General features: G+C 33.8%; 1 protein-coding gene across 1 annotated transcript in view; it reads right to left on the reverse strand.

Annotated features, from left to right (window-relative positions):
* LOC150092693 (cytosolic carboxypeptidase 2-like) overlaps window positions 1-18,202 on the reverse strand; it is a 354,069-nt gene that overhangs the window by 329,834 nt on the left and 6,033 nt on the right. The window contains exon 2 of the mRNA XM_090414258.1: window positions 3,693-3,760. Coding sequence (XP_090270384.1) covers window positions 3,693-3,760 — 68 coding nt within the window. The remainder of the gene's footprint in view (window positions 1-3,692; window positions 3,761-18,202) is intronic.

Below are 18,202 nucleotides of genomic sequence, written 5' to 3' on the forward strand. Positions count from 1 at the left end.
TGCCCTGAATACTCTACATATAACTGACTGGAAAGGACCTGTTGTTTACATCACACCAAAACGTGGTATGAGCATAAATTTAAGGAGACCTGCGAATTCTTACCAACCACCTTAATCTTAACAATAATGGTGGTCTAAAAATTTCAAGAATATGGATGGCACATATTCTACCCACTTAAACTTTTGTTGGTCTAAGAGTTAATTCTAATTAGGACTAAGCAATCAATGATCTTAACTCTAATATAACAACACTATTGTTAAATTATGGATTAGGCCACCACTTTTGCTGTATTAAAACTATATATGAATATGTCCTCTGATAATGCTATAAGAGCCTGAGTAGCTCAGTGGAAGTGGCATTTGCACACCATAGCTTGACCACATGAAGGAAGACTTGGGTTCAAATCTAGTCACCAACTAGTGGAACATTTTCTAAACTCTTTTTTGACCAGTTCCCAAGTTAGTCTTTCTCTGGCACAGGCAAGCAGGTTTTTTGAACTCAAGAAAATCGACCATTGAATCCACACTATTTTCAGACATTAAAAATATTGTGTTAAGGTTAGCTACCATGAGATGGCAGCACTTGTTAGCAGACTCTTCACTGTGTGCTGATTAAATTAGTGATAGCCTTGGGCCAGCTATCTCTGAATGGCTACCAGTAGAGAGTGAACCACCCACTCAGTCTCCAAAAGTTAGATAGGGCTAAAATGGCCTCGTCTACTCCCTAAATGGGAATAAAAGGCATTACCTGGGTATTTTTTTTCCTCCACTATCAGGCCAGTAGAATAACTGTTGATCAAATCACTGCCACTTTGGCATACGTTTTGAAATGTAATATAGCATGTCTTTGTGTGTGTGTATATATATGTGTATGTGTGTGTGTGTACTCCAGATGATGACCTGAATATGAAGGTCGAAACATCGGGAAATTAAAGTTAGTATTCGTTTTGCTGCCAACCTGGCAGAGAACACTTGTTTTGCTAATCTTTCTTCGCCCATTCTGTTTAAGTGACCATACCACCTGAGATTAGCTCTGCTAATGCATTCCTAGATGCTGACAATGTCAAGTTCTTTCCTAATATCCTCGTTTTTAATATGATATTGCCATTGATGCCATCTGTTCACGCCTATAATCTTTCTCAGGACTCTCATATCTGCAGTCTCTAGTCTTTGGTCAAGTGTTTTACTTCTGACCCAGCTCTCAGATCCATAAGTTAAAACTGGTTTGAACACTGTCTTGTATACAGCTAATTTAGTGTTCCGACTAATTTCTCTCTTATTCCATATGAATTTATTCAATTGACTTCCCACCATACCAGCTTTGCTGATTCTGTTGTCTATTTCTATATTTAATTTACCATCTTCAGTAAAAATAGTGCCTAAGTAGCTGAAATGTTTTGGAGATATCTGTAAGAAGGTTTTTTTTTTTTTTTTTTTTTTTTTACGAAGTAAATAATATTTGCCAAGAACTTATATTCTCATTTAATCCTTTACCCACATGTAAGAAACAAAGTTTGCATCTGAAGTATCTTCAATAACTAGGCTACTTGTATAGAGGCTTTGACTTCACATAAACTTTCTTAGTATCCCCATAATGCAAAGCACACTTCCTTTTGGGGTAATGTCACTATTCAAACAAGTCAACATTTTTTTTAACAACTATTTCTGATTCAGTGTATTTTAATAATAGGGATGATACACCTTTTTTGCTACTTAATTCAATCTTGGTATATTTCTGGATCTGGTCCCACTGATGACATCTCAATAACGGTCGAAACCAGTTTGGATAGTGAAAACAAAATTATTTTTCTTACCTTTTATTTTTGCTTTTAGAACTGTTTTGAGAACTAATTGGTTTGTTAGTTGATAGCTTATTTTTTCAGATATCAAATTTAGATATCAGGGTTGAGGATCTCTCTCTCTCTCTCTCTCTCTCTGCCTGTTCCCTAACTAGAGACAGTTTTTGTGGCTCTGTTCTCTTGTTAAAAGAGTACAAAAATAGTCATAATTTACAATTATGATTTTTTTTTTTTACAATTGCTTCTCTATGTTAGTTTTCTTTTTTTTTTAATATGTTTGGTTTTGTAATCACATATGATTGTCACCTGAAATGTACTCGATAAGAAATTGCTATTTATGTTAAAAAATGTAAAATATTTGAGATTAATGTACAGTTAATGAGAGTAATGATTTGAATGACTCTTTATTGTAAATCACATTTGTTAAGTGTACAGTGATATCTGTCGTTCATCACAAAGACATTCTCTATTCATTAACAACGATACCGTGTCAGTCATTACTAATTTCTTGCTTGCCACTTAGCTGAATAAGTGCGCATGCTCACTGAGAAGGTTGATGGGGGCGGTTGACAGCTGACAGATCATTCAGTACTGGGTAAGTAACAGAGAAAATGAGGGGGGGGGGAGAATGAAAGTTTGAGAATGCAGACCAGAGAATTTTATTTTAGGAAGTTTTTAAAAACTAGAGTCAGAATTTATTAATAGAGGATTCCAAAAAGAAATATTAGCAAGATGAATCCTTTGACTGGAAAATTAATACTGTCATCAAGTGAATAGTAAATAAAAGGACATATTAAGCAGATGTTCTATTTCAACATTTGAAAAATCACTAAATGGAAAATTTTATTTCCTGTCTCAAGGGCACCAGCGATATGAATTATTTTTTTTGGAACAAGTGAGAGAATTAGAGAAATCAAACTGTAAAGTGGTGTTAATGAAGAGCTGAAAGTTGATACATTTTGTTTATACAGTAGTAAAAGAAACATCTCTTTTTCTTCTTTTTGGTGTTTCTTGTAATTCAATTGCCTGAGGTAAGAATATTTCAACTCAGCGTAACAATGAAGAAGATTGGAACAATATATGCTAAATAAGAAAACACTGCATGGAAGTTACAAGTTTTATGTTTTGAGACCTAATAAAGAACTCTCTAATGAACATTTATTGTTTTTGTAGGAATTTGTTGTGAAAAACAAAATGTTCAGTCTGGTAGATTGATTAAGTACCTGTTAAACAAACCAGTAATAGAATGAATTCATCCACTAAAGATAAAGGAGATCTCAAAAGTATAGTTTTTATTTTAGAAGGCCTGATCCAATTAGTTTTATAGTTATTAATTTAACTGTATTTACCATGCATATAGTTTTATTTAGTCTCATTAAATATATATATATCTTTTTTATTTGGTCTTGAGTCAGTCATTTCTAAATCTTCATTCCTAAAAGAAATGAAGTTAACACTGCACCAATCGGATATTGAACTCTTGTAAATATATACTTAACACTTTGTGAAAACAATAAGGTGCACCAGTAAGGATACATTCAGTGTGTATGTTTCAACATACATAAAAACAAACACAAGAATCTAAACAAATAGGCACAATCTCTTTAAAAAGATTTTAAAAAAATTGGCATAATCTCTTCCAATTCATTTTATTTTCATAAGCATAAAAAGTATGAAACAATACATAATACAAATTAAGGTATTTTTCAGATTTATTTCTGAATCTAGCTAACAGAAAATTTGATTTTAAGTTAATATTTCAAATTTAATTTCATAATCAGAAAAGCAATCCTTTAAATTTTGCAAGTTCTAATATCAAAAATATCCAAATACTTCATGTTATAACTGCTTCACATCAAGTCAAAAGGTGTGCATATGTGATATGCTACTCACCATTTGTCCTTCTTTAACATGAAAAGTAACTTGTCTTGTTTGAACAGCCAGAGATGATCCACTTCTAACTGGAATACACACACAAGTATTTACTTGATCATAATTTGTTTATAACTCTATAATCAGTAATCGAAAAATATAAAACTTAATACTAATGAATCTAGACTTCACATCAACATTACAAAGTATTCATTTTCCATTAAACATAAAAGAATATCAATTATATTTGTTAAAAACATTTCAAATGCAATTTGCTAGCTAGTTGGTTCCAGTCCGTCTTAATTACTGGCTGTGTTTCAATTAGAATGACTGCTATAATTATATCATATAGACCTTCCAACTTAACTACTAATAGTGTATGAAGTCATGATGACCAGCAGTTTGCTACATATGTGATGATATACATTACCAAGTTTACAATATATGGAGAGTAACAAGGAGCACAAAGACAGGGCTTATATCCACTGTTTTTATTTTTTTATGCCATCCCTTAATTGTATATTAACATAACATACCAATTCCTAAAAGAATGCTTAGCCATTTTTGCTTCAGAAAAACTGAAGATATGCATCTTTGACATTTTTCTTTGATGCAAGAAGTCTATGGTCATGCCTCAAATAAAAGGTTTGAAATCTATATTATGTAGGCAGAGTGATAGGGTATGGGTTAGATAATCCAGAAACACTTTAAAGATCAAACAAGGAACTTTTTCAAGCCACTTCAGACCAAATACATGTGATGGTGGTTTCATAGGGTAATGAAAAACCATATACCATCATCAATTTCCTGATATGTACCCCTAAGGGGGTGTTCAGGTTACTATGACAGCACTACATGATTAAGTTTACATCATTATTAATATCCTATCAACAAATTTCCTCCAAATCAATCAATTACTTGTGAGCACTCCAATATTGTCTTATCTAACATTATGCAGTTTGAACTGTTTTCTAAAGTAGTTTTGTTAGATTAGATTAACTCTGCTGACATATTTTTGAATGCCGACAATGTCAAGTTCCTTTCTAATATCTTTATTTTTAATATGATTCTGCAATTTTAATACCATCTGTTTGCTATCCTAATGTTTTTTTTTTTAAACTCTCAAATCTGTGGTCTGTAGGCTTTGATCAAGTGCTTTATTTCAAACCCAACTCTCAGTTCTATAGCTTAAAACTGGCTTGAACACTATCTTGTATAGAGCTAATTTAGTGTTTTGACTAATTTCTCTCTGATCCCATATAAATTTATTCAGCTGGCTGAATAAATACCCACTATACTAGCTTTGCTTATTCTGTTGTCTATTTCCAGATTTAACCTGCCATTTTCACTAGAAACTGTGCCTAAATAGCTGAAATATTTTACTTGTTCTCCATTCAGAATGCAGCTGTAGTTTTCTATGTTCCTGCCTATTTTCATAGTTTTGGATTTTTTTATTGCTGATTTTCATGCCAAATATGTTACAGCTGTTATTCAATTTAGTTAGAGAATCCTGGAGACTTGCACTGAATGTGTTTAGGAATTTATCATTTGTATAAAACAAAGAGCTAAGTTTGACATCTTTAACTCTAATATTAGACTCTAATATTGTCACTTCCTTGCATAATTTGATCCATATAGATGATGAATAAGAGTGGAGATAATGTGCTTCCTTGTCTTACTTCTGATTTTACATCAAACCATCTTCCTTCGATTCTAACTGCTGACTGACAGCTTAAATATATACTATATATTGCTCTGTATAATGTTCCATTCATCTCATATAATTGTAGTGTTTTAAAAGTTTTTCTCCGGGCACCTTGTTGTATGCCTTTACAGATCTACAGACTTAAATACAGATGCTTGAAAATGTGATAATGACAATCTCTATTTGGATTGAAGACAGTTTGTTCTTCTCCAAGTTTCTCTTTCACAATCTTTCTCAACCACTTTTCAATATGCTTGCATAAATTGTAACTGCAACACTTAGTACAAAAATTCTTCTGTAATTCTCGCATTCAGTTTTATTCTCTTTTTTATAGATGGCAGACTATGAGAGCTCAACTCCAATCATTACGTAATCAACTTTCTGGCCAGACCCTCTGAATTATGCAGTTGAGTCACTACAAAACTTATACCTCCATGCTTAAGTATTTCTGGTCAAATATCATCTACTCCAGCTGCCTTTCCACATTAAGTTTTTGACAGCTTTCTTCTACCTCAAATATTGATATGTACTCACCTTTGCAGTCCTCTTGAAAATTTTCTATTATGGTTATTTCACTGCTTGGTTCATTTAACAATCTTTCAAAGTAATTATTCCAGACATGTAGCTTATCCTTATCTTCAGTTTTCATGTCACCTTTATTATTATTATTATTATTATTCAGGCCTCCAAGGAGTCAAAAGACTCATCGAGGGAGGTCCTTTCTAAGACATAAAGTCTGTCAAGACTCATCGAGGGGAGGCCCCCCCCTGAGAAACACAGTTTATCATACCACTCCTTAAACCCACTGACCGTTCTCGCTCCCACCACTCCATCAGGCAATGCATTCCACGGCTCAACCACCCTCATCATCTTTGATTACCTTATCATCTTTGATTACTTTTACAGTACTCTTTCCTCAATTTCTAAGCCTTTTCAGTAGCCTCCAGAACATTTTGCCACCTTCTTGATATTTATTTCCATATTGCCAAAGTCTTCCCATGACTTATGTTTAGCTACTTTTACACATAGCTTAGATTTCTTACAATTTTTCTCTGCATTCTTTTAGGACATCTGCAGGCTTATTTTCTAGTAATGTTCTGTATGCTTTTTCTTTTCTAGGACTTCTTTAACTTCTTATTTTGCTATTGTTGCACACAACTTTACCACATACCTCCCTAACTGAATCAATCAATGTCTTCTTCAGAGTTTGCCAGTGAGTCTCCAAAGTTTGGTTCTTGTTATTAATTTGTTTCATTTTTTCCTTCAATAATGAAGAAATAATCATTTCTTCAACAATGATTTGAAGAAACAGGAATGTTTCTTCAAATCATTGTTGTATTATCACTATCGACAATGATGTTGTCAATTAGGCTTTTCTTATTTCTTGTGCACATCTTTATGTTGAAACATGGTGTTAGTAATGACTAATCCATGTCATGAGTAGAAGTCCAGTAAATACTTACCATTATTATTAGCTTTGCCCTTTTCTGCAAATTTTTCCGAAATGCTCCTATATGCCTGGTAGGATTCCTTTCCGACTCTGCTGTTCAAATCCCCAACAAGGACTACTTCTTCCACTTTTGTTTTGTTGTTAGTCTGTTTTAATGACTCAAAAAAATTCCCTTCACTTCTTCCTTAGAAGAAGTTTCTGTGGGACCATAGGCACAAATAAGTTTCATTGTCCACCTCCCCATTTTAAAGTCTGATCATATAATCCCGCTTGAAACTGCCTTCCAATCAAGAAGTTTATCTTCATGTTTGGTACTTAATGCTACTCCTTCCTTTCCTTGATCATTATTGCCTGAAAATACTATCCTATACTTATCATTCAGTAAAATCTCACCTGTTTTTGTCTCAATAAACAAAAATACACCTTCTGATCAGGCCCTCTGAAGTACAGTGTAGCCATTGCAAAACTATTATCTGCCTACTTAAGTAATTCTGATCAAATATCATCTACTCCAGCTGTCTTTCCATATTCCAAGTTTTTGATAGCTTTTTCTACCCCAAGTATTGATATGTATCCTCTCTGCATTCCTCTTGAAAATTTTCAAGTATGTTTCTATAACTGCTTATTTCATTTAACAGACTTTCAAAATAATTATTCCAACATCTTGGATATCTTATCTTCAGTTTTTATGTCACCTTTATCATCTTTGATTCCTTTTACAGCAGTCTCTTTCCTCCATTTCTAAGCATTTTCAATAGCCTCCAGAACATTTTGCCACATTCCTGATATTTATTTTCTATATTCTTACCAAAGTCTTCCCATGATTTTTTTTTAGCTACTTTTATGCATAGTTTAGCTCTCTTACACTTTCTCTATATTCTTTTAGGATGCCTCTAGACTTATTTGCTGGGAACGTTTGGTACACTTTCTTCTTTTCCAGGACTGCTTCTTTAACTTGTGTCCACCATTAGGTTCTTATTTTTCTATCCTTACAACTTCACCACATACCCCCCCCACCCCAGATGAATCAATGTCTGCTTCAGAGTTTGCCACCTGAGACCCCAAAGTTTGGTTTTTGTTTTCAAACCGCTTCAAAATTTTCTTCAATAATGTTTATATAGTTGAGTCTACAGTTTACCTGTAAAAGCTGCTCAACTTTAATTCTTTTTAAAACTTTCTCACATATTGTTCTTTACAATGTGATATCAATTTTTATCCTGCTGAACACTAAGTAATGCTCACCCAATTTTAAATCCTCTGTACGCTGTTGAATCTAGCTGGCAACAAGATATCACTATCAATAATGACATAGTCAATATAGCTTTTCTTATTTCTTGTTTTCTCTCCATGTGAACTTCTACACATATTTATGTTGGAACATGGTGTTAGTAATGATTAGTCCATGTCCTGAGCAGAAATCCAACAAATACTTACCAAGTTATAATCAGCTCTCCTGATGCTGTGGCCAAATCTAAAACTCTTGAACTTCGTGTTCTTTCTACTACACATTGTCTAAGACATTTGTCCCTCAAAAATTCCAGAAATTCCATTTCCTTATTACTACATGCAGTTTCCTCTTCCCAATGGCCACACTCAAGGAGTTGGTAGGTCATTCCCATCCTACATAAAAATTACACAGAGGAAACAACCAAAAAAAAACATACCACATTATGTCTGCACCTTCAGAATTTATGGCCTACCAAAAATACACAAAACAAACACACCACTATGACTGATAGTTGAAGGAATCAACAACCCTAATTATCACTCCGCCAAATGATAATTAGGGTTGTCAATTCCCTCCAATAGCTAACTTTTATATGGAAGACTAAGCAATGAGCTCTAGATTCTGCCAGCCAAAAGCCCAAAGTCTGACTCAGATATGTTGATGATATTTTTGCCATTTGGCCGCATGGCCATGAAACATTAAATACATTCCTAAGCCACCTAAACAAACACAAACATATCCAATTCACCATCGAGATCAAAAACAATAAATCACTTTCTTTTCTAGACATACATGTCAAGAAAACAGGTCTTCCCTCAGGCTGCCGCAATACATATATAAAAATTCATACACCACCCAAAACAAAAACTAGGAGTCATCAGCACCCTCAAACACAAAGCCCTAACAATTTGCTCCAATGAACAGGCTCTGAACCAAGAATTTGAAATTATTAGACAAACATTTGTAAAAAAAATGACTACACTAAAAAAATAAATAAAAAACATTATAAAATCCTCCATAAAAATGCCATTAAAAGCAAAAAAAATTACAAGAATGCCATAGCCATACCATACATTAGGGGCATTTGGGAAAAATTAGATAGAACACTACTTAAATACAATATTAAGACAACCTTCAAATCCTCTGCAAAATTAAGAAATTTGCTTAGCTCTTCCAAAGATCCTCTTCCATACCTTGCCCACCCAGGGGTTTATAAAATTCAATGTACCCGTAACCTACCTCACATAGGGGAAACAGGATGCACCATCCCAATTGGAAAAGATGAATACAAATGCCACATTAAATACCTCCACTACGGTAAAACAAGTCTGTCAGACCATGCACTAGAAACATGTCACAGAATTGACTGGAAAGGCACCAACTCCCTACACTGCACTGAAACATGGTGTTTGAAAGAAAATTCAAAGCCTGTGAAATGCTGAAAAATCATCCAAATCTGAATAAGAATGATGGATTAATTATTCCCAGAATTTGGAAGACCAATCTTCAACCCATTCAGCATCCAAAACAACACCCCAAACAGAAGAAAATTTTAATGTGAGAGAACTTCAGAAATTGTTTAATGTAGTTCTGTTTTTTCCACCAGGGGTCAGGCAAGGGTAAATGATTAACAAACATTTAAATTCATCTTACTTTAGTGTATTATCCTGTACATATGTATGCTTTCCTAATGATGACCTCAATACAGAGGTCGAAACGTCGAATGTTACTTTCCTAATGACAAGTAAAGTAATTATTCTAACATGTGTTGTGTCTCCATAAATTCTTCACTATGAGTGCTGACCACCGTGTAACCTTAAAAGAAAGAAATACTTACCATTATTATTAGCTTTGCCCTTTTCTCCAAATTTTCCCAAAAAAGTTCCATGCCTGGTGGAATTCATTTCCTACTCTACTGTTTAGATCTCCAACAAGGACCACATTTTCTATTTTCTTTATGTCAGCTGCCTGTTCTAATGACTCGAAAAATTCTTCCTCAGAAGAACCTTTTGTGGGACTATAGGCAAAGTTTCATTTTCCATTTCCTCATTTTGATGTTTGCCCGCATCACTCTACTTGAAACTGCTTTCCAATCAAGAAGTTTATCTTCATGTTTCATGTTGAATGCTATTGCTACTCTTTGCTTTTCTTGATCATTATTTCCTGAATATAACATCCTATATTTATTATTTAGTAACATCTCACTTGTTTTTGTCTTCTTTGTCCCAGTAATGCCAATTATGTCCATGTAGTACTTTCCCAATTCTTCTGGAAGTTTGATTTCTTTTCCATTAATAAGCATTCCTTATATGGATGGTTACCATCTTCAGTTCTTCTGATTTTAGGCTTATTCTTTTTGTTCTAGATGTTCAGTTAGAGCTTCTTCCAGTAGCTGAACCCTAATACTGTTCGCCCTGGTTCCCTGACGAACAGCAGGGGCCTTGTTTAACGCCCTAGCTGGCACGAAATCTCATCATATTGTACCATCGTATGTATTTGTGGTTTAGCCAAAAGAAAGCACAATTTGGTTGGCTAAGTCTCAAATTTCCAGCCCATCCTCATTCATTCAGAACCTAGTAGATAACTACTAACAGAGTGTACTGCATGAAAGTGAAGATTGGACAGTAGGTCATAAATCCCAGTTGGTTCTCTGCATCCTTGAAAGGCAATGTGGAGAATCTTCTCCACATTGCCTTTCAAGTTGATCCTTGTAATTTGTTTTATATTTGTTATCAGAACTTCACAATTCATACATATAAATAAATAACCAGAATCTGGTTGTTCTGGATCTGATTTTTTTTTTATGTAAGAATTATTTATTAATTATTTATATGTAAGAATTGTTTCTTGTCTCTTTCCTGTACCACTTTTGCTATTATACCTGACAATGTAAGTCTGATGACTTACAAAACTTGTAAGGTTATATTTTATTAAACTATTTATCATTAAACATGTGGTCTCAATACAGGAGGCTATCTGAGCATATTTTTTTTTAAAAAAAAGTCCTTATTATAGTAATGATATAATCATTTTGTTAAGTTCTGAATTAATCAAAAATTAAATTAATTTACGTTTCCTTCAGACTTAACATGGGCTTGCAAATTTGAATCAATTATTGATGTACCAGAATATACTAGACTCTTGTAAATTTCACTAAAATATTACTAAGCTGAGAATCCTTCATTTAATATGTGATATTATAAAGTATTGAGAATTGCTAAACTGCTTAAGTGTAAGTACTTATAGATTGCTGGGTGAAAGAGATAATCCGATTAAATAGAAATGGCCAGAATCGAAACACGTGCATCATAGAGTACAGGTGCACCTTTTCGTAAGCAATTAAGTTCCTCCCCCCCCCACTGAAACGCACAGAAGAGTGTGTGTGGTGCGCAGTACTGGGTGACGTGAAGTGACGCTGAGAAAATGTGAGGAGTAATCGATGACGTGTGGCACGCAATTTAACAAGTCATGCAGCACCTAGGAAGCGTGCTTGTGCTCTTGTTCTTTAGGCTGAGTTTTACTCTTACTCTTGTGTGGAGTTATGCTCCGGAGTTTTCGCGCGGTCTTGCAGATGTGTATGGAGCCTCCTCGTGGCGTCCCCTCATTCTCCGTGGATTCGAGACAATGATGGAGGAACTTTGCCGTAGATTTCCCAACAATTAGCCGGTCAGCGACCAGCCCAGCAGAAGGTAATCACCGATGCTTAAGGAGATGTCGTTATGATGTTGAACGAGTTCACCAGAGAACAACATCTACCTATTTTCGGCAGCAGAAGTAAGTGCAGATTGAACCTTTGAAGAATGCCTCAGAGAAAGCGGAAGGAATGTGGTGTCGAAAGTAATTGTCCAGACGAGATATGTAAAGTGGCCAGATAATTCCCCAGCAATTGGTAACGTACAGTCTATGTTTTATTATGTGTATATGTGTATTAGAAGAATATATGTAAACTTTAGGGAGGACTCTAGAGAATGTTTCTTTGAATGATAAAGTAATAATGAGAATTTTGAGTATTTTGTTAAGTAAGAGAACAACATCTACCTATTTTCGGCAGCAGAAGTAAGTGCAGATTGAATCTTTGAAGAATGCCTCAGAGAAAGCAGAAGGAACGTGGTGTCGAAAGTAATTGTCCAGACGAGGTATGTTAATTGAGAGCACATGGAGCCTAAGAATTGTCTTTTAATGATAGAAAAAGTTATGAAGATTTTGTGAGAGGAAATTGTATAAGAGCACATGAAGCTAGTTTAGTAATTCAGCAAATAATTGTCCTTTATATTAATGAATAAGTGTGAATTTTTTTTAAATTGTTTTTTTTAATTTGTAAATTGTAAGCCTGGATTGAAGTTCTTTGTCATGCATGCTAAGATAGATATTGAGAATCTAAGTACTTAGTGCTCATTCATTAGCAATTGCATATTAAATATTAAGAGTGAATTCATAGCATGTACAATGTTTCAATTGAATTAAATGTTTTGTTCTTTTTGTTTAACTGGTGACTTGCCTGATTTTCTTCTCTGTTGCACTTGCTCATAAAATACGGATCGCAGCAGGAGATCAAATTATAGAGAGGCTACGACTGCAAACATAACTCTTAGTAACATAATATTGTATGCTAACTGTGTTCTGGTTCCTCGATTCTACACTATCTGTTAATCTAGGATTCGGGGTGGCGCAGTGAAAAATAAATTTTCTCTGAATCCAAAAAAGGAATCAGAACCAGTGTGAGACAAAGGAATAGGTATCCACCATTAGTAATTCCTTTGTCCCACAAACCACTGGCATCGTTCTTGTAAGGATAGATCGGCCAAGAGAGATATTGAAGTTAAGAGAATTAAGATTAAAGTTAAGGTTTTAGTATAATTAAGAATAATCAAGAGGTAAAAATAAGAGAATATATATAGACTAATATAGAGTAAATAATAAGAATAAATTAAGAGAAGAAAAATTTTACAATTTCATTCAGAACTAACTTCCTAACAATTTTCCTCAAAATCAGTCTAATCTGTCAGCACCCTAATACTGTCAGATGTTATATTTCAGTCCAAGCAACTTAAAATTGAATCAGCCCATCTAGGTCTTGGGCCTCCTGTCTTTATCCTGATATCCAGAATTAAATATCTACTCTTTTCTTACCTTTCTTCTCCCATTCTGTTTAACCTACCATACCTCCCAAGATTAGCTCTGCTCGCAAGCATTCCTAAATGCTAACAACATTGAGTTCTTTCCTGATGTATCATCATTTTTAATGATGCCACACATTCAATCTCCTAATTTTTCTTACAATTTATCTGTAATCACGAGTGCACACTATTTCTGTAATGTGCACTCGTGTTACAGCTAAGTTTACTTTCCTACAACTACAATTCTATCTGCAAATTCACAACTTAAATACAGACTATGTATTGCTAAGTATGCATTTTGAACAGCTTTCTCTCAGCACCTTATAAGACTTTTCCAACTCTACAAAACTTATTCTTATCACATTCAATGATTTCTTGCCTATTTGTCTTATAGAGAAAATTTGATCTGACAACTTCTATTTGGCCTGAACCAACCTTGTTCCCAAGATTTCCTTCCAGAACTATTCTTAGCCTCCTTCTCAAGTATGCTTGCATAAATATTATCTGGAACACTAAGTAAAAAAGAAATCCTCTATAATTCTCACATTCAACATTATTTTCCCTTTTATAGATGGGTACCATGAGCGCTCTATTAAAAATCATCTGCACTGTCTGCCAGTGAGTCTCCAAGGTTTGCTTCTCTTCCATTTTTTTAATGAATAATATTTGTATACTGAATCTATCTACATTAACCACAAAACTACTTGACTGATTTGTTTTAAAACTTTTATACATTTAAAAAAAATTTTTTTTCAGTATGAAAAATTTTTTTACCTTGTTGAAAACTAAATGGTGATTACTTCCTATTTCAAATTCCCTGTATACTCTTGCATTGACCAGTGTGAAGATACTGCTATAAACAATGACCAATGCGAATTTTCTTCTTGTGTCTTCTGCACATACTTATGTTGTAACATGGTATTAGTAATGACCAGTCCATGTCCTCAACAGAAATTGAGCATGTAGTTACTATTATTAGCTTTGCTCTTTTCCAAAGGTTATGGAATTTGAGGAAAAGAGTAAGGCAATAATAATCAGTCACTGAGCAATAAAATATAGAAAGGAGTTACTAGGGATGCTGCACATCAGCCTGATAGCAAATGCTTGTTGGCATTTTAAAAATATCAATTACTGGTACATCCCTTGAAGAAGTTATTACAAAAGCAGTCATTTAAAGATGAACATAGTTTTATTCAGAAAAAACATGAGCATTCTGAATAAATTTACTTTAATATTTTAAAATACTTCAAAATTTACTCCAACCCCCATATTTTCAGAAGGAAAATTTTCTTCTTTTAGCAAAATAATTCATCCACAAATTGTGTAACTATGCTGAGTCATTTTTACAAACCTCATTCTATCCCTACTTTTATATATATTTCATTGTAGTTACAAGGACATCAGAAAGAAAAGAATATAGGGATCAGTTAATATCATTCAAAACTGATGTGTCATGTAGCACATAGTTGCAGGTAAGTAAAGCATGCATGACAAAGAACTTCAATCAAGGCTTACAATTTACACAAAAAAAATTCACATTTATTCATTAATACTAAGGACAATTATTGACACACTACTTAAGTTCAAAGGAAACAATGGTTAGTTTTTGTAATTCAATACAGGGTTTGATCATTCATTTTAGAAAATGTAACAGCAAATTATAATTACTTCTCAAAAGTCTGAGACAGGCAATCAGAGAGTTTGCAATGGCATTATAGTTTCATATTTCGAATGAGCAAATAATCAAATTTAAATGTATTTGAGACATTTACTTTCTTTAATTCCAAATACCAGGTACAAATAACTTGTACCTGGTATCAATGACATGGGAAGCAAAGCAAGATTTAGAAGATTCCAAGAATTTAATGCACTCTTAACATTTGCTGATGATGCAAAGAATGGTAAGGTAATCACGAATGCTGCTGACATGAAGTTTACAGAATGATTTGAATAAGCTAGAATTGTGGGAAAACGGATGTCAGTTCAATGCCAATAAATGTAAAGTCATGCACTTCAGTGTTATTAGATATCCAATGCCGTATTTTATTGGTGGGATTATGCTAGAAGAAACTGATCAGGCTAGGGATCTTGGATTGTTAGTAGATAGCAAGTTCAGAGGCCATGTAGCAAAGATTGCAAATACAACTCAAAAGATAATTGCAATGCTGAAACAAACTTTCATATGTAAAGATAAGGATGTCATTTTGCCTCTTTACATGGTCTTCATTGTGATTCTGATACAGTGCAGAGAGTGAAAGTGTTAAAAATGATATCAAGATTGTGGAATACTGATTATGAAGACAGATTAAGAATTTGTAGTCTGAAGATACCAGCAAACAGGAGAGAAAGAGGGGTGATATGATTGAGACGTACAAACTCCTGAAAGGGTCATACAGGATTTCAGTTGATGGAATTTTTCATTTTATGGATGGTGGGGGAAAGGACATCCTTGGAAGCTGAGAATGAATTGTGCCAATAAGGGGGGGAAGGCTAGATTTGTCTCTCAGAGAGTGGTGCATGATTGGAATGGATTGCCATTGGATGTGGTATTGCAAGCAGTATAAATGAATTCAAGGATAAATATGATAGGTGGTGCATGTAATATGTGACCTCCCTTGATGAGTCTGACTCCCTGGAGGTCTCTCTTAATAATAATTCCTCTTGCACAATCTATCATACCCATGACAGCAGATTCACAACTTTTACTTTTTCACTCTTCTTTTATTGCACATACTAGCAACAAAGTTAGTAACAACTTTCATTTATCCTGTATACCCTTTGAAAGTACATATTAGGAATTTTATGATAAACTCTATATTACATACATTTTTTAATGTGCTAACCATTGTTCAATTAAAAATATTTACAACATCTTCTCTTAAGACATTAGTTTTTATCCCTACTAAATGAAATGAAAAACACAAAATCAACAACAGATGTATAAGTATCACAAAAAATGCATTGGTACTATTTTGCAAACCAGTCATTTACCTTCTTTCCCCTTCAATAGGAATTGCCAAACTATTCTCGTTTTTCCTTCAACATTGGCAAATCAAACTAACTCAATTGGGCTAAATCCTATCCTTCAGTGCATACCCTAATCTGACAAAACTGAAACAACACTAGGAGATAAATCTATGTGTGATATGCCTGAGAAGAGGGTCATCTTAAGTTTTGCTACTGTTATTTACAAATAAGCTATCAGTTAACACATTCAATGCAATTAAAAAATCAAAGTAACACTGACAAACTAATGCAACCTGTCATTCTAATGTTCACAATTAAACAGACACTCCTCCTTGAGAGACCAAAAGTGCAGATCATTTTAAACCCAACTTAAATAATTCATCATCTGCTTTCTACTCGCTGTTTTTCTTTTCTTTGCTATTTATAATCTAGCCATATTGTACATGGTCCTTCAACTTCTTCTCATACGAACTGATATGTGCCTAATCCTGAGAAACAAATCCAACAGCACTAATTAACCTTTTGTTTCAATAATGAAATACCATGAGTAGGCATATTGAAAATAATTATAATACCAGAGGAAAGCTCGTAAAGTACTTTATTTGCATAGAATTTCTGCTTAGGTATCATAAGATTGTCAGTACAAGAACACAAAATAGCAATTGAACATTAACAGACAATTCTAAAACGCACCACCAAGTAGCTAATGTAAGATAACTAAGGTCAGTAAATTTCTTAACTTATTTTTAAAAAAAACTATATATATTTAGACAAAATAAAGTTAGGAAAGATTAGCTGATTTAAAAAATATTATCTCCCACAAAGCCAATAGACGAAGACCATTTGATTTATTAAGTTAGGAGAGTGAAGTAAAGCTTCACATGTTTCTTTATAAAACCATTCCATGAGGAACTGATTTTCATGAAGAACCCTTGTCTTGTTCTAATGAACTCTATGTCTAGTGTTGATGGCATGCTCTGTAAATCCAGATTGTTCAGGCTCGATGTATTTAATATACAACTTGTGTTCTTCTAGCCAAATAAAAGCAGATCTTGTTTGTCCAAAATAAGATAATTCACAAGAGCAAGGAATATGGTAGATGGCTGGATAATTGAGAGGTGGAAGCTTGTTTTTAGAAGAAGCAATAAAGGTCGAGATTATTCTGATGGGGCAAAAGGTAACACAAATATTCAGTGGTTTTAAAACTTTCTATGTATTCACTAATACCTTCACATAAGAGATAGGAATGTGAGTTATTTCTTCTGTATTTGAAGAAGTAGAGATAACATAATTGTTAAAAGCTCTTTTGATGATCCTTGTTATTCATTCTGTAACATGTAATTTATTCTGTAACAGTTCTACTGAAGAACATAAGGAGTGGGCCCAATGAACCAATGTTTTAATAATTCCAGCCTTCTGATTGGGAGGATGATGAGATTCAGCATGGATATAATGGCTGTATGAGTCTTTTTCCGAAAAAACTGAAAAATGTAGGCTACCATCTGGTTGACGAAGAATGAAAAGATCGACAAAGGCTAACTGCCTGTTTACTGCTTCTTCTAAGGTAAACTGGCTCCTGGAATGAAGTGCATTTAATGCAGAAAGAAACTGTTGTCACTCAGAGGAAGAGCTATTCCAGATTGCAAAAATATCATCTACATATCTGAACCAGTGAGTAGGTCTAGGAGAAATGTTATCAAAAATAGGTTCAAAGTGTTCCATGAAGAAGTTGGTGATAGCAAGAGAAATAGGATTGCCCATTGCTGTTCCTTTGATGTGTTGATATATCTTGTTTTTAAAGGAGAAATAACCAGAATGTATTACAAAATCGAATAGTTTAACAATATCTGAAGGAAATAATTGTTGAAATAATTTAATGGTGTCAGATAAAGGAACATTAGTAAACAAGGAAACAACAACGAAAATACTTTGGATTTTAAAAATAAAATTTTGGATCTTCATTTGGATGCATCAGATATTATGATTAGGTTAGATGTTGTTTCCTTTTATTTACTGACTTTTTCTTCATCTTACATTGGCTACTTCGGTGGCACTTTTTTAGAA

This window comes from Typopeltis vanoorti, chromosome 25 (genome assembly GCF_054136105.1).
Source record: "Typopeltis vanoorti isolate ZY-2024b chromosome 25, IOZ_Tvanoo_1.0, whole genome shotgun sequence".
In the NCBI taxonomy this organism is placed as follows: Eukaryota; Metazoa; Arthropoda; class Arachnida; order Uropygi; family Thelyphonidae; genus Typopeltis; species Typopeltis vanoorti.